Source organism: Oncorhynchus nerka, linkage group LG26 (assembly GCF_034236695.1).
Source record: "Oncorhynchus nerka isolate Pitt River linkage group LG26, Oner_Uvic_2.0, whole genome shotgun sequence".
NCBI classification, from domain to species: domain Eukaryota; kingdom Metazoa; phylum Chordata; class Actinopteri; order Salmoniformes; family Salmonidae; genus Oncorhynchus; species Oncorhynchus nerka.
This window is the reverse complement of record NC_088421.1, coordinates 17,437,314-17,456,838: the sequence shown is the minus strand read 5'-3', so window position 1 is coordinate 17,456,838 and position 19,525 is coordinate 17,437,314. Positions and strand designations below refer to the sequence as shown.

At 50.6% G+C, this 19,525-nt stretch overlaps 1 protein-coding gene across 1 annotated transcript in view; it reads right to left on the bottom strand.

The window, feature by feature from the left end:
• The window catches only part of LOC115110473 (glutamate receptor ionotropic, NMDA 2B-like), an 80,513-nt gene extending 60,988 nt beyond the window's left edge, over nucleotides 1–19,525 (bottom strand). Inside the window, 1 exon segment of the mRNA XM_065010175.1 lies at nucleotides 18,941–19,525. Coding sequence (XP_064866247.1) covers nucleotides 18,941–19,516 — 576 coding nt within the window. The 5' untranslated portion in view covers nucleotides 19,517–19,525.

The window sequence follows — 19,525 nt, the reverse complement described above, 5'->3', positions numbered from 1 at the left end:
TCTCTCTCTCCTCCTGACTCTCTCCTCTCCTCCTGACTCTCTCTCCTCCTGACTCTCTCTCTCCTCCTGACTCTCTCTCCTCCTGACTCTCTCTCCTCCTGACTCTCTCTCTCCTCCTCTCTCCTCCTCTCTCCTCCTGACTCTCTCTCTCTCTCCTCCTGACTCTCTCTCCTCCTCCTCTCTCTCTCCTCCTGACTCTCCTCCTCCTGACTCTCTCTCTCTCCTCCTGACTCTCTCTCTCCTCCTGACTCTCTCTCTCCTCCTGACTCTCTCTCCTCCCTGACTCTCTCTCTCCTCCTGACTCTCTCTCTCCTCCTGACTCTCTCTCTCCTCTCTCCTCCTGACTCTCTCTCCTCCCTCTCTCTCCTCCTCTCTCTCTCTCCTCCTGACTCTCTCTCTCTCCTCCTCTCTCTCTCCTCCCTCCTCTCCTCTCTCTCTCTCCTCCTGACTCTCTCTCTCCTCCTGACTCTCTCTCTCCTCCTGACTCTCTCTCTCCTCCTGACTCTCTATCTCCTCCTCTCTCTCTCCTCTCTCTCTCCTCCTGACTCTCTCTCTCCTCCTGACTCTCTCTCTCTCTCTCCTCCTGACTCTCTCTCTCCTCCTGACTCTCTCTCCTCCTCTCTCTCTCCTCCTCTCTCTCTCCTCCTCTCTCTCTCCTCCTGACTCTCTCTCTCCTCCTCTCTCTCTCCTCCTGACTCTCTCTCTCCTCCTCTCTCTCTCTCCTCCTGACTCTCTCTCTCCTCCTGACTCTCTCCTTCTCTCTCTCTCCTCCTCTCTCTCTCCTCCTGACTCTCTCTCCTCTCTCCTCCTGACTCTCTCTCTCCTCCTGACTCTCTCTCCTCCTGACTCTCCTCCCTGACTCTCTCTCTCCTCCTGACTCTCTCCTCTCTCCTCCTGACTCTCTCTCTCCTCCTGACTCTCTCTCTCCTCCTGACTCTCTCTCTCCTGACTCTCTCTCTCCTCCTGACTCTCTCTCTCCTCCTCTCTCTCTCCTCCTGACTCTCTCTCTCCTCCTGACTCTCTCTCCTCCTCTCTCTCCTCCTCTCTCTCCTCCTGACTCTCTCTCTCCTCCTCCTCCTGACTCTCTCTCTCCTCCTGACTCTCTCTCCTCCTCTCTCCTCCTGACTCTCTCTCTCCTCCTGACTCTCTCTCTCCTCCTGACTCTCTCTCTCCTCCTCCTGACTCTCTCTCCTCCTGACTCTCTCTCTCCTCCTGACTCTCTCTCTCCTCCTGACTCTCTGACTCTCTCCTCCTGACTCTCTCTCTCCTCCTGACTCTCTCTCTCTCTCTCCTGACTCTCTCTCTCCTCCTGACTCTCTCTCTCCTCCTCTCTCTCTCCTCCTGACTCTCTCTCTCCTCCTGACTCTCTCTCCTCTCTCTCCTCTCCTCCTGACTCTCTCTCTCCTCCTGACTCTCTCTCTCCTCCTCTCTCTCTCTCCTCCTGTCTCTCTCCTCCTGACTCTCTCTCTCTCTCCTCCTGACTCTCTCTCTCCTCCTGACTCTCTCTCTCCTCCTGACTCTCTCTCCTCCTGACTCTCTCTCTCCTCCTGACTCTCTCTCCTCCTGACTCTCTCTCTCTCCTCTCTCTCCTCCTCTCTCCTCCTGACTCTCTCTCTCCTCCTGACTCTCTCCTCTCTCTCTCTCCTCCTGACTCTCTCTCTCCTCTCTCCTCCTCTCTCCTCTCTCCTCCTGACTCTCTCCTCCTGACTCTCTCTCCTCTCCTCCTGACTCTCTCTCTCCTCCTGACTCTCTCTCTCCTCCTGACTCTCTCCTCTCCTCTCCTCCTCTCTCTCTCTCCTCCTGACTCTCTCTCTCCTCCTGACTCTCTCTCTCTCTCTCCTCCTGACTCTCTCTCTCCTCCTGACTCTCTCTCTCTCCTCCTGACTCTCTCTCTCCTCCTCTCCTCTGACTCTCTCTCCTGACTCTCTCTCTCCTCCTGACTCTCTCCTCCTCTCTCCTCTCCTCCTGACTCTCTCTCTCCTCCTGACTCTCTCTCTCCTCCTGACTCTCTCTCTCCTCCTGACTCTCTCTCTCCTCCTGACTCTCTCTCTCTCCTCCTGACTCTCTCTCTCCTCCTGACTCTCTCTCTCCTCCTGACTCTCTCTCTCCTCCTCTCTCTCTCCTCCTCTCTCTCTCCTCCTGACTCTCTCTCTCCTCCTGACTCTCTCTCTCCTCCTCTCTCTCTCCTCCTGACTCTCTCTCTCTCCTCCTCTCTCTCTCCTCTCTCTCTCCTCCTGACTCTCTCTCCTCCTGACTCTCTCCTCCTCTCTCTCTCCTCCTGACTCTCTCTCTCCTCCTGACTCTCTCTCTCCTCCTGACTCTCTCTCTCCTCCTGACTCTCTCTCTCCTCTCTCTCTCCTCCTGACTCTCTCTCTCCTCCTGACTCTCTCTCTCCTCCTGACTCTCTCTCTCCTCCTGACTCTCTCTCTCCTCCTCTCTCTCTCCTCCTGACTCTCTCTCTCCTCCTGACTCTCTCTCTCCTCCTGACTCTCTCTCTCCTCCTGACTCTCTCTCTCCTCCTGACTCTCTCTCTCCTCCTGACTCTCTCTCTCCTCCTGACTCTCTCTCTCCTCCTGACTCTCTCTCTCTCCTCCTCTCTCTCTCCTCCTGACTCTCTCTCTCCTCCTGACTCTCTCTCTCCTCCTGACTCTCTCCTCCTCTCTCTCTCCTCCTGACTCTCTCTCTCTCCTCCTGACTCTCTCTCCTCCTGACTCTCTCTCTCCTCCTCCTCTCTCTCTCTCCTCCTGACTCTCTCTCCTCCTGACTCTCTCTCTCCTCCTGACTCTCTCTCTCCTCCTGACTCTCTCTCCTCCTCCTGACTCTCTCTCTCCTCCTCTCTCTCCTCCTCTCTCTCTCCTCCTGACTCTCTCTCTCCTGACTCTCTCTCTCCTCCTGGACTCTCTCTCTCCTCCTGACTCTCTCTCTCCTCTGACTCTCTCTCCTGACTCTCTCTCTCCTCCTGACTCTCTCTCTCCTCTCTCTCTCCTCCTGACTCTCTCTCCTCCTCTCTCTCCTCCTGACTCCTCTCTCTCTCTCCTGACTCTCTCTCTCCTCCTCTCTCTCTCCTCCTGACTCTCTCTCTCCTCCTGACTCTCTCTCCTCCTGACTCTCTCTCTCCTCCTGACTCTCTCTCTCCTCCTGACTCTCTCTCTCCTCCTGACTCTCTCTCCTCCTGACTCTCTCCTCCTCTCTCTCTCCTCCTGACTCTCTCTCTCCTCCTGACTCTCTCTCTCCTCCTGACTCTCTCCTCCTCTCTCTCTCCTCCTGACTCTCTCTCTCTCCTCCTGACTCTCTCTCTCCTCCTGACTCTCTCTCTCCTCCTGACTCTCTCTCTCCTCCTGACTCTCTCTCCTCCTGACTCTCTCTCTCTCCTCCTGACTCTCTCTCTCCTCCTGACTCTCTCTCTCCTCCTGACTCTCTCTCTCCTCCTGACTCTCTCTCCTCCTGACTCTCTCTCTCCTCCTGACTCTCTCTCTCCTCCTGACTCTCTCTCTCTCTCTCTCTCTCCTCCTGACTCTCTCCTCCTCTCTCTCTCTCCTCCTGACTCTCTCTCCTCCTCTCTCTCCTCCTCCTGACTCTCTCTCCTCCTCTGACTCTCTCTCTCCTCCTGACTCTCTCTCTCCTCCTGACTCTCTCTCTCCTCCTGACTCTCTCTCTCCTCCTGACTCTCTCTCTCCTCCTGACTCTCTCTCTCCTCCTCTCTCTCTCTCCTCCTGACTCTCTCTCTCCTCCTGACTCTCTCTCTCTCCTCCTGACTCTCTCTCTCCTCCTGACTCTCTCTCTCCTCCTGACTCTCTCTCTCTCCTCCTGACTCTCTCTCCTCCTGACTCTCTCTCTCCTCCTCTCTCTCTCTCCTCCTGACTCTCTCTCTCCTCCTGACTCTCTCTCTCCTCCTGACTCTCTCTCTCTCCTCCTGACCCTTTCTCTCCTCCTGACTCTCTCTCTCCTCCTGACTCTCTCTCTCCTCCTGACTCTCTCTCCTCCTCCTCCTGACTCTCTCTCTCCTCCTGACTCTCTCTCTCCTCCTGACTCTCTCTCTCCTCCTGACTCTCTCTCTCCTCCTGACTCTCTCTCTCCTCCTGACTCTCTCTCTCCTCCTGACTCTCTCTCTCCTCCTGACTCTCTCTCTCCTCCTCTCTCTCCTCCTCCTGACTCTCTCCTCCCTCTCTCTCTCCTCCTGACTCTCTCCTCCTCTCTCTCTCTCCTCCTGACTCTCTCTCTCCTCCTGACTCTCTCTCCTCCTGACTCTCTCTCTCCTCCTGACTCTCTCTCCTCCTGACTCTCTCCTCTCTCTCCTGACTCTCTCCTCCTGACTCTCTCTCTCCTCCTGACTCTCTCTCTCCTCTCTCTCTCTCTCCTCCTGACTCTCTCTCTCCTCCTGACTCTCTCTCTCCTCCTGACTCTCTCTCCTCCTGACTCTCTCTCTCCTCCTGACTCTCTCTCTCCTCCTGACTCTCTCCTCCTCTCTCTCTCTCCTCCTCCTGACTCTCTCTCTCCTCCTCTCTCTCTCTCCTCCTGACTCTCTCTCTCCTCCTGACTCTCTCTCCTCCTCTCTCTCTCTCTCCTCCTGACTCTCTCTCCTCCTGACTCTCTATCTCCTCCTCTCTCTCCTCCTGACTCTCTCTCTCTCTGACTCTCTCTCTCCTCCTCTCTCTCCTCCTGACTCTCTCTCTCCTCCTGACTCTCTCTCTCTCCTCCTGACTCTCTCTCCTCCTCCTCTCTCTCTCTCCTCCTGACTCTCTCTCTCCTCCTCTCTCTCTCCTCCTGACTCTCTCTCTCCTCCTGACTCTCTCTCTCCTCCTGACTCTCTCTCTCCTCCTCTCTCTCTCCTCCTGACTCTCTCTCTCCTCCTGACTCTCTCTCTCCTCCTGACTCTCTCTCTCCTCCTGACTCTCTCTCTCTCCTCCTGACTCTCTCTCTCCTCCTGACTCTCTCTCTCTCTTCCTGACTCTCTCTCTCCTCCTGACTCTCTCTCTCCTCCTGTCTCTCTCTCCTCCTGACTCTCTCTCTCCTCCTGACTCTCTCTCTCCTCCTGACTCTCTCTCTCCTCTGACTCTCTCTCTCCTCCTGACTCTCTCTCTCCTCCTGACTCTCTCTCTCCTCCTGACTCTCTCTCCTCCTGACTCTCTCTCTCCTGACTCTCTCTCTCCTCCTGACTCTCTCCTCCTCTCTCTCTCCTCCTGACTCTCTCTCTCCTCCTCTCTCTCTCCTCCTGACTCTCTCTCTCTCCTCTCTCTCTCCTCTCTCTCTCCTCCTGACTCTCTCCTCCTGACTCTCTCTCTCCTCCTGACTCCTCTCTCTCTCCTCCTGACTCTCTCTCTCTCCTCCTGACTCTCTCTCTCCTCCTCTCTCTCTCTCCTCTCTCTCTCTCCTGACTCTATCTCCTCCTGACTCTCTCCTCCTGACTCTCTCTCCTCCTGACTCTCTCTCTCTCTCCTCCCTGACTCTCTCTCTCTCCTCCTGACTCTCTCTCTCCTCCTGACTCTCTCCTCCTCTCTCTCTCCTCCTGACTCTCTCTCCTCCTGACTCTCTCTCTCCTCCTGACTCTCTCTCTCCTCCTGACTCTCTCTCCTCCTGACTCTCTCTCTCCTCCTGACTCTCTCTCTCCTCCTGACTCTCTCTCTCCTCCTGACTCTCTCTCTCCTCCTGACTCTCTATCTCCTCCTGACTCTCTCTCTCCTCTGACTCTCTCTCTCCTGACTCTCTCTCTCCTCCTGACTCTCTCTCTCCTCCTGACTCTCTCTCTCCTCCTGACTCTCTCTCTCCTCCTGACTCTCTCTCTCCTCCTGACTCTCTCTCTCCTCTGACTCTCTCTCTCCTCCTGACTCTCTCTCTCCTCCTGACTCTCTCTCTCCTCCTGACTCTCTCTCTCCTCCTGACTCTCTCTCTCTCCTCCTGACTCTCTCTCTCCTCCTGACTCTCTCTCTCCTCCTGACTCTCTCTCTCCTCTCTCTCCTCCTGACTCTCTCTCTCCTCTCTCTCTCTCTCTCCTCCTGATCTCCTCCTCTCTCTCTCCTCCTGACTCTCTCTCTCCTCCTGACTCTCTCTCTCCTCCTCTGACTCTCTCCTCCTGACTCTCTCTCTCCTCCTCTCTCTCTCTCCTCCTGACTCTCTCTCTCCTCCTGACTCTCTCTCTCCTCCTGACTCTCTCTCTCCTCCTGACTCTCTCTCCTCCTCTCTCTCTCCTCCTGACTCTCTCCTCCTCTCTCTCTCTCCTCCTGACTCTCTCTCCTCCTGACTCTCTCTCTCTCCTCCTGACTCTCTCTCTCCTCCTCTCTCTCTCCTCCTGACTCTCTCTCTCCTGACTCCTCCTCTGACTCTCTCTCCTGACTCTCTCTCCTGACTCTCTCTCCTCTCCTCCTGACTCTCTCTCCTCCTGACTCTCTCTCTCCTCCTGACTCTCTCTCCTCCTGACTCTCTCTCTCCTCCTGACTCTCTCCTCCTCTCTCTCTCCTCCTGACTCTCTCTCTCCTCCTGACTCTCTCTCTCCTCCTGACTCTCTCTCTCCTCCTGACTCTCTCTCTCCTCCTGACTCTCTCCTCCTGACTCTCTCTCTCCTCCTGACTCTCTTATCTCCTCCTGACTCTCTCCTCCTGACTCTCTCTCTCCTCCTGACTCTCTCTCTCCTCCTGACTCTCTCTCTCCTCCTGACTCTCTCTCTCCTCCTGACTCTCTCTCTCCTCCTGACTCTCTCTCTCCTCTCTCTCTCCCCCTGACTCTCTCTCTCCTCCTGACTCTCTCTCTCCTCCTGACTCTCTCTCTCCTCCTGACTCTCTCTCTCTCCTCCTGACTCTCTCTCTCTCCTCCTCTCTCTCTCCTCTGACTCTCTCTCTCCTGACTCTCTCTCCTCCTCTCTCTCTCTCCTCTCTCTCTCTCCTGACTCTCTCTCTCCTCCTGACTCTCTCCTCTCTCTCTCTCCTCCTGACTCTCTCTCTCCTCCTCTCTCTCTCCTCCTGACTCTCTCTCCTCCTGACTCTCTCTCTCCTCCTGACTCTCTCTCTCCTCCCTCTGACTCTCCTCCTGACTCTCTCTCCTCCTGACTCTCTCTCTCCTCCTGACTCTCTCCTCCTCTCTCTCTCCTCCTGACTCTCTCTCCTCCTGACTCTCTCTCTCCTCCTGACTCTCTCTCTCCTCCTGACTCTCTCTCTCCTCCTGACTCTCTCTCTCCTCTCTCTCTCCTCCTGACTCTCTCTCTCCTCCTGACTCTCTCTCCTCCTGACTCTCTCTCTCCTCCTCTCTCTCTCTCTCCTCCTGACTCTCTCTCTCCTCCTGACTCTCTCTCTCCTCCTCTCTCTCTCCTCCTCTCTCTCTCTCCTGACTCTCTCTCTCCTCTCTCTCTCCTCCTGACTCTCTCTCTCCTCCTGACTCTCTCTCTCCTCCTCTCTCTCTCCTCCTGACTCTCTCTCTCTCTCCTCTCTCTCCTCCTGACTCTCTCCTCCTCTCTCTCTCCTCCTGACTCTCTCCTCCTCTCTCTCTCCTCCTGACTCTCTCTCTCCTCCTGACTCTCTCTCTCCTCCTCTCTCTCTCTCTCTCCTGACTCTCTCTCCTCCTCTCTCTCTCCTCCTGACTCTCTCCTCCTCTCTCTCTCTCTCTCCTCCTGACTCTCTCTCTCCTCCTGACTCTCTCTCTCCTCCTGACTCTCTCTCTCCTGACTCTCTCTCCTCCTGACTCTCTCTCTCCTCCTGACTCTCTCTCTCCTCCTGACTCTCTCTCTCCTCCTGACTCTCTCTCCTCTGACTCTCTCCTGACTCTCTCCTCTCCTGACTCTCTCTCTCCTCCTGACTCTCTCTCCTCCTGACTCTCTCCTCCTGACTCTCTCTCTCCTCCTGACTCTCTCTCCTCCTGACTCTCCTCCTGACTCTCTCTCTCCTCCTGACTCTCTCTCTCCTCCTGACTCTCTATCTCCTCCTGACTCTGACTCTCTCCTCCTCTCTCTCTCCTCCTGACTCTCTCTCTCCTCCTGACTCTCTCTCTCCTCCTGACTCTCTCTCTCCTCTGACTCTCTCTCTCCTCCTGACTCTCTCTCTCCTCCTGACTCTCTCTCTCCTCCTGACTCTCTCTCTCTCCTCCTGACTCTCTCTCTCCTGACTCTCTCTCTCCTCCTGACTCTCTCTCCTCCTGACTCTCTCTCTCCTCCTGACTCTCTCTCTCCTCCTGACTCTCTCTCTCCTCCTGACTCTCTCTCTCCTCCTGACTCTCTCTCTCCTCCTGACTCTCTCTCTCCTCCTGACTCTCTCTCTCCTCCTGACTCTCTCTCTCCTCCTGACTCTCTCTCTCTCCTCCTGACCCTTTCTCTCCTCCTGACTCTCTCTCCTCCTGACTCTCTCTCTCCTCCTGACTCTCTCTCTCTCTCCTCCTGACTCTCTCCTCCTCCTCTCTCTCTCTCTCTCTCCTCTGACTCTCCTCCTCTCTCTCTCTCTCCTGACTCTCTCTCTCCTCTGACTCTCTCTCCTCTCTCTCTCTCTCTCTCTCTCCTCCTGACTCTCTCTCTCCTCCTGACTCTCTCTCTCCTCCTGACTCTCTCTCCTCCTCTCTCTCTCTCTCCTCCTGACTCTCTATCTCCTCCTGACTCTCTCTCTCCTCCTCCTCTCTCTCTCCTCCTGACTCTCTATCTCCTCCTGACTCTCTCTCTCCTCCTGACTCTCTCTCCTCCTGACTCTCTCTCTCCTCCTGACTCTCTCTCTCCTCCTGACTCTCTCTCTCCTCCTGACTCTCTCTCTCCTCCTGACTCTCTCTCTGACTCTGACTCTCTCTCTCCTCCTGACTCTCTCTCTCCTCCTGACTCTCTCCTCTCCTCCTGACTCTCTCTCTCCTCCTGACTCTCTCTCTCCTCTCTCTCTCTCCTCCTGACTCTCTCTCTCTCCTCCTCTCTCTCCTCCTGACTCTCTCTCCTCTGTCTCTCCTCTCTCTCTCTCCTCCTGACTCTCTCTCTCCTCCTGACTCTCTCTCTCTCTCCTGACTCTCCTCTCTCTCCTCCTGACTCTCTCTCTCCTCCTGACTCTCTCTCTCCTCCTCTCTCTCTCTCCTCCTGACTCTCTCTCTCCTCTCTCTCTCCTCCTGACTCTCTCTCTCCTCCTCTCTCTCTCCTCCTGACTCTCTCTCTCCTCCTCTCTCTCTCTCCTCCTGACTCTCTCTCTCTCTCTCTGACTCTCTCTCTCCTGACTCTCTCTCTCCTCTCTCTCTCTCTCCTCTCTCTCCTGACTCTCTCTCTCCTCCTGACTCTCTCTCTCCTCCTGACTCTCTCTCTCCTCCTGACTCTCTCTCTCCTCCTCTCTCTCCTCCTGACTCTCTCTCTCCTCCTGACTCTCTCCTCCTCTCTCTCTCCTCCTCTCTCTCTCTCCTCCTGACTCTCTCTCTCCTCCTGACTCTCTCCTGCTCTCCTCCTGACTCTCTCTCTCTCTGACTCCTCTCTCTGACTCTCTCCTCCTGACTCTCTCTCTCCTCCTGACTCTCTCTCTCCTCCTGACTCTCTCTCTCCTCCTGACTCTCTATCTCCTCCTGACTCTCTCTCTCTCCTCCTGACTCTCTCTCTCCTCCTGACTCTCTCTCTCTCCTCTCCTCCTGACTCCTGACTCTCTCTCTCCTCCTGACTCTCTCTCTCCTCCTGACTCTCTCTCTCCTCCTGACTCTCTCTCTCTCCTCCTCTCTCTCTCCTCCTCTCTCTCTCCTCCTGACTCTCTCTCACCTCCTGACTCTCTCTCTCCTCCTGACTCTCTCTCTCCTCCTGACTCTCTATCTCCTCCTGACTCTCTCTCTCTCTCCTCCTCTCTCTCCTCCTCTCTCTCTCCTCCTGACTCTCTCTCTCCTCCTGACTCTCTCTCTCCTCCGCTCTCTCTCCTCCTGACTCTCTCTCTCTCCTCTCTCTCTCTCTCTCTCTCTCTCTCTCCTCCTGACTCTCTCTCTCCTCCTCTCTCTCTCTCTCACTCTCTCTCTCTCTATCTCTCTCTCTCTCTCTCTCCTCATGACTCTCTCTCTCCTCCTGACTCTCTCTCTCCTCCTGACTCTCTCTCTCCTCCGCTCTCTCTCCTCCTGACTCTCTCTCTCCTCCTCTCTCTCTCTCTCTCTCTCTCTCTCCTCCTGACTCTCTCTCTCACTCAAAAGGGACACACACACACTGAACTGTCACATTTCTAAAACAGGACAAAAAGGGGGTACTATGAGACAGGGAGGAAGAAAAAGAGGTCGAGAAACAATGCCAAAAAGAAGGAGAGCAGACAAAAACGAGCCCAAAGGATGGGCTAGATGGAGTGTTCCAGTGTGTTCCTTCCCTCCGCACCACGTCATGAACCAGAACCACAGCAACAGCACCTAATCACTCAGAGCCATGCCACCAACAGAGAGCCAGCCGGACAGAGAGGTGCTTTATTTTAATTCCCTTATCGTTTACAAATGCTTCTAATTGCGGCTGTTTTAGGGAGACATGGCTCTGTGGTGCAGAACAGCACATTACTATAATAGAATCAGGACCTCACTGATTAGTACAACAAAAGGTGTTATTGTAAGCCATAATTGAGAATATAAATGTGTGCAGAAAGACCAACTCAACAGGATTTAAATGAAAGCCCCCGGTATAGAAAAGAGGGGGAGTGTTCCTCACGGGGGAAACATGGTGTTCCTGCCCTTGTGCTCACATCATTGCCATAAAATGACAACGGATATAGTGCCCAAGGGAGGCAAGTGCCACTCCTTATGTCCCTCCCTCACAGGAAGAAGGACATAAACAAGGCCTGAGCATAACTGTTGTCAGTCAATTCCCTGTTGTACTGTGATTAAATGCTTCAACTAGCTTGCTGCACTCATCCCCCCACAACAATTAGGCCTAGACACATTTCAGCTCCATCATTTCCTCTAGACAACACACACACACACACACACACACACACACCAACACACACACGCACGCACACACACACACACACACACACACACACACGCAAAGACACACATAAACTCATGCATGCACACACACACACACAAACATAAACAAACATACACACAGACAAACATAAACACACACACACGCACAAACACACAGTAAGCACCATAACGTAAACATTGGAAATAAAAATATCCTTAATGCAGCCAGGCAGGAACAGGAACTAATTGGTCACCTCGGTCACACCTTGACAGGCTAAATAAAAAAAGGCTTGTTTTGTTCCTCATGGTTGACCTAGCGGTTAGCATTACACTCCCACTGTTACACAACAACAGAGGGAGAGGGAGGGGCTATTTCCAAACAAATCAAAGTTTACTGGTCACGGATACAGGTGTAAGCAGTACAGTGAAATGCTTACTCTCCTCAACAATACAATATCAATATAATTTAAGAATCAAATGCCCAATACAATGTCCAAAATTACAAGCAGTAATAAAAAGTACAAGAAAAATAATAAACGAAAATAAGTTATGAGACATATGTACACAGCTGAATATAGAGTAGGATGTATAAATTGTGTTCTGCCAAATTATGATGACTGTTATATACAACTAGTTTAGTGAGAAGTGTAGCAGCTTTAATAAATAGTCAATAAATAGTGTGTTAGCATGTGTGTGAGAGGGAGAGAGAGTGAATGAGTGTGTGTGAGCGTGCATGAGTGTGTGTGTGTGTGTGTGTGTGTGTGTGTGTGTGTGTGTGTGTGTGTGTGTGTGTGTGTGTGTGTGTGTGTGTGTGTGTGGAGAATCAATGCACAGGGTCTCTTAATAATAAGGATCCACCCCTGTTTATCCATTTTCGCCTAAATGACATGCCCAAATCTAACTGCCTGTAGCTCAGGACCTGAAGCAAGGAAATACACATTCCTGCTACCATTTGAAAGGAAATACTTTGAAGTTTGTGGAAATGCTAAATTAATTTAGGAGAATATAACACATTAGATCTGGTAAAAGATAATACATAGAAATGTTTTTATACCATCATCTTTACCATCATCTTTGAAATACAAGAGAAAGGCCATAATGTATTATTCCAGCCCAGGACAATTTTGATTTTGGCCACTAGATGGCAGCAGTGTATGTTGAACGTTTTAGACTGATCCAAACAACCATTGTATTTCTGTTCAAAATGTTGTATCAAGACTGCCCAAATGTGCCTGATTGGTTTATTAATACATTTTCAAGTTCATAACTGTGCACTTTCCTCAAACAATAGCATGGCATTCTTTCACTGTAATAGCTTCTGCAAATTGGACAGTGCAGTTAGATTAACAAGAATTTAAGCTTTCTGCCAAAATCAGATATGTCTATGTCCTGGGAAATATTATTGTTACTTACAACCTCATACTAATCACATTAGCCTACATTAGCTCAACCGTCCTGTGGGGGACCCACCGATCCTTTAGAGGTTTTAAGGTGCATGCGGGTAGACAGCTAGGGTTTAGCTGCTCAATGGCCTGGTGGTAGAAGCTGTCTCAACAGTGAGAAGCTAAAGTGCTTTTGGAATCCTCAGGGAAAATGTGCATCGCAACAGCGGTTCATTAATATTCTTATTTCCCATTGTCTATACATGGGATCCTGAGTGGTGCAGCGCTAGAGGTGTCACTACAAACCCTGGTTCGATCCCAGGCTGTATCACAATTGGCCGTGATCGGGAGTCCCATAGGGTGACGCACAATTGGCCCAGTATCTTCCTGGTTAGGGTTTGGCCAGAGTAGGCCGTCTTTGTAAATAAGTAATTTGATCTTAACTGACTTGCCTAGTAAAATAAAATGTATAATAATATATAAAACAATGCAGTGCAATCAAATATTTATGCACGTCTTCTGTTGTTTGATTGTGCTGATAAAAAACGTGTAGAGACCGTGATTCATATTGGATTAGATTCCTCGGGGGTCATTTGGTTACTTTCCTGTTTGCATTTATTTCTGACGTTGTGATATTTAAATCCCATCACCACTGTAGGTGAGGATGCAATCTCTTCCATATTGAAGACTGGCTGGCTGGCTGGCTGGTGTAGTCTAGATGAACTGCTGTTCATCCAATAGGATGCCCTGAGGTGATAACTTACATCACCAGCTATTTGTCAGGCTATCAAGTTAACCTTGAAGACTTGTTTATTTTTTTATTTAACCAGGTAGGCTAGTTGAGAACACCTTTATTTAACCAGGTAGGCTAGTTGAGAACACCTTTATTTAACCAGGTAGGCTAGTTGAGAACACCTTTATTTAACCAGGTAGGCTAGTTGAGAACAAGTTCTCATTTACAACTGCGACCTGGCCAAGATAAAGCAAAGCAGTGTGACACAGACAACAACACAGAGTTACACATGGAGTAAACAATAAACAAGCCAATAACACAATAAACAAATCAATGACACAGTAGAAAAAAGAAAGTCTATATACATTGTGTGCAAAAGGCACGAGGAGGTAAGGCAATAAATAGGCCATAGGAGCGAATAATGACAATTTAGCAGATTAACACTGGAGTGATAAATGAGCAGATGATGATGTGCAAGTAGAGATACTGGTGTGCAAAAGAGCAGAAAAGTAAATAAAATAAAAACAGTATGGGGAGGAGGTAGGTAGATTGGGTGGGCTATTCACAGATGGACTATGTACAGCTGCAGCGATCAGTTAGCTGCTCAGATAGTTGATGTTTAAAGTTGGTGATGATAAAACTTCAGCGATTTTTGCAATTCGTTCCAGTCACTGGCAGCAGAGAACTGGAAGGAAAGGCGGCCAAATGAGGTGTGGGCTTTGGGGATGATCAGTGAGATATACCTGCTGGAACATATGCTACGGGTGGGTGTTGTTATCGTGACCAGTGAACTGAGATAAGGCGGAGCTTTACCTAGCATGGACTTATAGATGACCTGTAGCCAGTGGGTCTGGCGATGAATACGTGGCGAGGGCCAGCCGACTAGAGCATACAGGTCGCAGTGGTGTCTGGTATAAGGTGATTTGGTAACAAAACGGAGGGCACTGTGATAGACTGCATCCAGTTTGCTGAGTAGAGTGTTGGAAGCTATTTTGTAGATGACATCGCCAAAGTCGAGGATCGGTAAGATAGTCAGTTTTACTAGGGTAAGTTTGGCGGCGTGAGTGAAGGAGGCTTTGTTTTGCGAAATAGAAAGCCGATTCTAGTTTTGATTCTGGATTGGAGATGTTTAATATGAGTCTGGAAGGAAAGTTTACAGTCTAGCCAGACACCTAGGTATTTATAGTTGTCCACATATTCTAGGTCGGAACCATCCAGGGTGGTGATGCTAGTCGGGCGGGCGGGTGCGGGGAGTGTACGGTTGAAAAGCATGCATTTGGTTTTACAAGAGCAGTTGGAGGCCACGGAAGGAGTGTTGTATGGCATTGAAACTCGTTTGGAGGTTAGTTAGCACAGTGTCCAAGGAAGGGCCAGAAGTATATAGAATGGTGTCGTCTGCGTAGAGGTGGATCAGGGAATCGCCCGCAGCAAGAGCGACATCATTGATATAGACAGAGAAAAGAGTCGGCCCGAGAATTGAACCCTGTGGAATTTAACCCTACTTGTCAATATCTTCACAAGAGTTGACATCATTTTTGGTAGCTAAACAATATGTTACCAATTGTGCTAGATTAAGAGGCAAATGATGATCACTAAATAGAGTGTTTGGTATGTAAACTAGATGCTGTAGCATTATACAGTACCAGCAACTCTAATCCATAGAAGAATGATCTATCCCAAACTGCTTCAATCTGCATACTTCCATCTCTCTTTCCTTCTCACCTTCCATCTCTCCTTCCTTCTCTCCTTCCATCTCTCTTTCCTTCTCTCCTTCCATCTCTCCTTAGGTCTCTCCTTCCATCTCTCTTTCCATCTCTCTCTCCTTCTCTCTATTTCCATCTCTCTTTCCTTCCATCTCTCCTTCTTCTCTCTTTCCATCTATCTTTCCATCTGTCTCTCTCCTTCTATCTCTCTTTCATATCTCTCTCTTTCCTTCCATCTCTCTTTCCTTCTATCTCTTTCCTTTTCTCTTTCCATTTCTCTCTCCTTCTATCTCTCTTTTCATCTCTCCTCAGGTCTCTCCTTCTATCTCTCTTTCCTTCCATCTTTCTTTCTCTCCTTCCATCTCTCCTTAGGTCTCTCCTTCCATCTCTCTTTCCATCTCTCTCTCCTTCTATCTCTATTTCCATCTCTCTTTCTTTCCATCTCTCTTTCCTTCTCTCCTTCCTTCTCTCTTTCCATCTCTCTCTCTCTCCTTCTATCTCTTTCCTTTTCTCTTTCCATTTCTCTCTCCTTCTATCTCTCTTTCCTTCCTTCCATCTTTCTTTCTTTCTCTCCTTCTATCTCTCCTTAGGTCTCTCCTTCCATCTCTCTTTCCATCTCTCTCTCCTTCTATCTCTATTTCCATCTCTCTTTCTTTCCATCTCTCCTTCCTTCTCTCTTTCCATCTATCTTTCCTTCTCTCTTTCATCTCTCTCTCTCCTTCTATCTCTCTTTCATCTCTCTCTCCTATCTCTTTCCATTTCTCTCTCCTTCTATCTCTCTCTCTCCTTCTATCTCTCTTTCCTTCTATCTCTCTCTCTTTCCGTCATGCAGTAATGCACTTGCTCCTCTCTCACCCTTCTTTCTCTTCCATCTTATTCATTGATACAGATGTGAGTACAGCTTCCCTCTATCCATCTTTCGCTTCTCTCCACCTCAACCATATTTTCCCTCATTCCTGGGTGACGCTGTCGGAGACCCACCAGCTGTCGCACCGTCCCTCTGTTCCTCTATAACACCATCCTTTGGTCCATCCGTCTATCCGTCACCCATCCCTTGGTTTCAATTTCACAATAAAAAATATATAGATACTGTATATTTCACAACACCACACCAAAACCCACTGTAGATACTACTCTGTGCACTATTTCAGCACCACTCCTGTTTTCTATTCCAGACATCAGCTTTAAAACAGATCTTATTTCCCCTCGGCTCTCTGTCTCACTTATGATCCTGCTGTATAGGTAAGCAAAGGGTTGCCTTGCCAACTGCATCAGCGGCATTTGGCCTTGCATGAAAGAGAGAGAGAGAAAGAGGGAGCGACAGTGAGAGAGACAGAGGGAGAGAAAGAGAGAGATGAAGACCTTCTTTTACATTTCCCTTTCCCCCATCTCGATCTGTCGATCTGTCCAAAGCTTATTATACTGAACAAAAATATAAACACAACATGTAAAGTGTTGGTCCCATGTTTCATGAACTGAAATTTAAATTTAAAATTTAAAAAAAATCCAAACGCAATAAAAACGTATTTATCTCAAATTATGTGGACAAATTCGTTTACATCCATGTTTTTAGTGAGCATTTCTCCTTTGCCGCGATAATCCATCCATCTGACAAGTGTAGCATATCAAGAAAGAATTTGCAATTTTGTCACACAACACAATGCCAGAGATGACTCAAGCTGTTGCTAGAGAATTGAATGCTAATTTCTCTACCATAAGCCCGACTCCAACGCCGTTTTAGAGAATTTGGTAGTACGTCCCACCGGCCTCAAAACCGCAGACCACATGTAACCACACCAGCCCAGAACCTCCACATCCGGTTTCTTCACCTCAGACCACATGTAACCACGTCAGCCCAGAACCTCCACATCCAGCTTCTTCACCTCAGACCACATGTAACCACACCAGCCCAGAACCTCCACATCCGGTTTCTTCACCTGCAGGATCATCTGAGACCAGCCACCTGAGACAGTATTTCTGTCTATAAAGCCCTTTTGTGGGGAAAAACTCATTCTGATTGGCTGGGCCTGGCTCCCCAGTGTGTGTGCAAGTCTCCCAAGTGGGTGGGCCTATGCCCTCCCAGGCCCACCGATGCCTGCGCCCCTGCCCAGTCATGTGAAATCCATAGATTAGAGCCTAATGAATTTATTTAAATTGACTGATTTCCTCATATGAACTGTAACTCAGTAAAATCCTTGAACTTGTTGAATGTTGCGTTAATATTTTTGTTCAGTCTAGTTCCCAAATCCTTTTACACCACATTTTCTCAAGCTCTCTGCTTCAACCTTTGATTTTACCTTCTTCACTCTGTCTCTCTCTCTTTTCTCTTCCCAGCTACGGGGCCTCTCCTTGCTCCTTCACGCCTCCAGTCTGTGTTGCTGTCTCACTCTGTCTCTCTCTCTTTTCTCTTCCCAGCTACGGGGCCTCTCCTTGCTCCTTCACGCCTCCAGTCTGTGCTGCTGTCTCACTCTGTCTCTCTCTCGTTTCTCTTCCCAGCTACGGGGCCTCTCCTTGCTCCTTCACGCCTCCAGTCTGTGTTGCTGTCTCACTCTGTCTCTCTCTCTTTTCTCTTCCCAGCTACGGGGCCTCTCCTTGCTCCTTCACGCCTCCAGTCTGTGCTGCTGTCTCACTCTGTCTCTCTCTCGTTTCTCTTCCCAGCTACGGGGCCTCTCCTTGCTCCTTCACGCCTCCAGTCTGTGTTGCTATCTCACTCTGTCTACCACGTTTCCAGCAGCTAGCTTCTGCAGCGCCGTCCTCTCCACACACCTGCTGTCCATCTTCCCCCAGATTCTCTTTCACCATCCCTCTCCTTCTCCCGCTCTTATTCTACCATATTCTCAAACAATATTGTTTCAGCCCATTAAACAACAGACACAAATCCGTTTGGAGACGGAGACTAGCATGGCCTTGGATGTGGCTCCATTTCTCTCTCCTGGGCCCTGTGTTGGCTTCCGGCCTGGGAAATCCATTTAGCCGCAGCAGCACAAGCCTGGGCTCCTGGCGCATGGATGGCACGTGCACTTAATGAATTACACCTTCAGTCTGCATGCATACCCTGTACACCTCTTTATGAACAATAAAATACATCATGTTTACACGTTTAACACGGGCGGTGGTGTATCATAAATATTTCTATGTGTGTAGGATATACTATGGGGTCAGTGACACGTATGTATGGCCGTGGCACAACGGGCAGGGTCAGTGGATGTCGTACCTGTCGATAGAGATGTGTGGGGTAAATGTCATTTGACTGCCCAATGCTATCCTCCATAGTGTAATGGGGATATAGGGGATGAATGGCTGGCTGGTGTCCCTAGTGGGTCATAGTGGGCCATGTTTACTGGTGGACCTTGTTGACGCAGGGTCAAACGTGGAAGGGTGAGCAGAGATAATGTTTTATCCACAATGGAAGCCGTTGTGCTGAAAGCACGTGACGTCAGTTGGAATGCTCAGCGGACGGCCTCATTCCGGGCAGCTTTTTTTTTGGAGACTGTTTGAAATTCTAGGAGTTTCTGGGAGCCCATTTTGTACACTATTTGTTCAGGCTGAATAAAAGTTGATTATTCTGCAGAAAAAAATAGTCCAGTCCAGCAGCATGGTCCAAACGCGGATCACAGCCGGCTAAGATAAAGCAGGACCAGATTGTTTCATCCCATTAGACACGGTTAAAGTGAATAGAATGAAAAAGGGGTGGGGGAGAAATATCATAGGGATGAGCCATAGAGGGATCTAGTGGAACTCTGTCATGCCGAGGTAACACTGTATGTCTGGTGACAGTACAGCTTCCTCTCTCTCTCTCTCTCTCTCTCTCTCTCTCTCTCTCTCTCTCTCTCCCTCTCTCCCTCTCTCCCTCTCTCTCTCTCTCTCTCTCTCTCTCTCATGCCAGTCTACTTGAGTTATTCTTTTCTTTCTCTATGCACGTCTTCTCTCCCTGTCTTCCTGTTCCCTCCTATCGCACCACGCTGATCCTGTCTCCAACTTCCCCAAGCTTTCCAGTTTTCTTCAAAGGAAACAACCCCTCTTGCTCTCTGTCAAACCTCTGCATCTGTTTTCCCATGAATGAACCAGCATTGATCTGATAGTGATAACGACGTTGCACCAGAAAGCCGTCGCCGCTTCATTTGTGAACAGATCATTGTTCAAGACAACAATGAAATACAGAGGATCAACACTAACAGATAAAACCGTTGCTCAGACTTTTCTCTTTTCTCGATCACCCTCTCTCTCTCACACACACAGTACACATAGAAACACACACACTGTACCTTGGCAGCCATGATCATGGAGGAGCCACCGCGGACCCCCAGGATGGGGATATGTGTCTGTGCGGAGATGAAGTCCAGGATCTGGGCTATGGCCTCCTGATCCGTGTCGTCCCCGAACACCACACCCTGTAGCCAGTGCTCTGTCATCAGGTCACATATGCTCTTGATGATGCTCTTTGGGTCCGTCTCGTTCATGGTGAGCACTTCCACGTTGGGCGCCAGTGGCATGTGCAGGAAGTCGTCCTTCTCCCGGGCGCCCGCCAACGCCACCTCGCTAGAGTTGCCCACCAGCACCACAGCGATGCTGAGGCCCTGCACCAGCTTGGGCAGCACCTGGTGGTGGGGGGGCTGGGCCATGGGGATGTAGTGGGCCACGCCCCCGCCCTTGTCTCTGCGAGAGTGACAAGCGGGGGGCAGGTGGAACAGGCACATCAGGAGGCCCAGGAGGGAAAGGGAGAGGGAGGAGAGGGCCGCACGGCGCCGGGGAGGACGTCTCACCTCCTGGGGGGGCAGGGGCGTGGGGGACGCTCGCCTTTCCTGAGGGTGGGAGGGGCTGTGGCAGCCACAGACAGGCATAATCGAGGA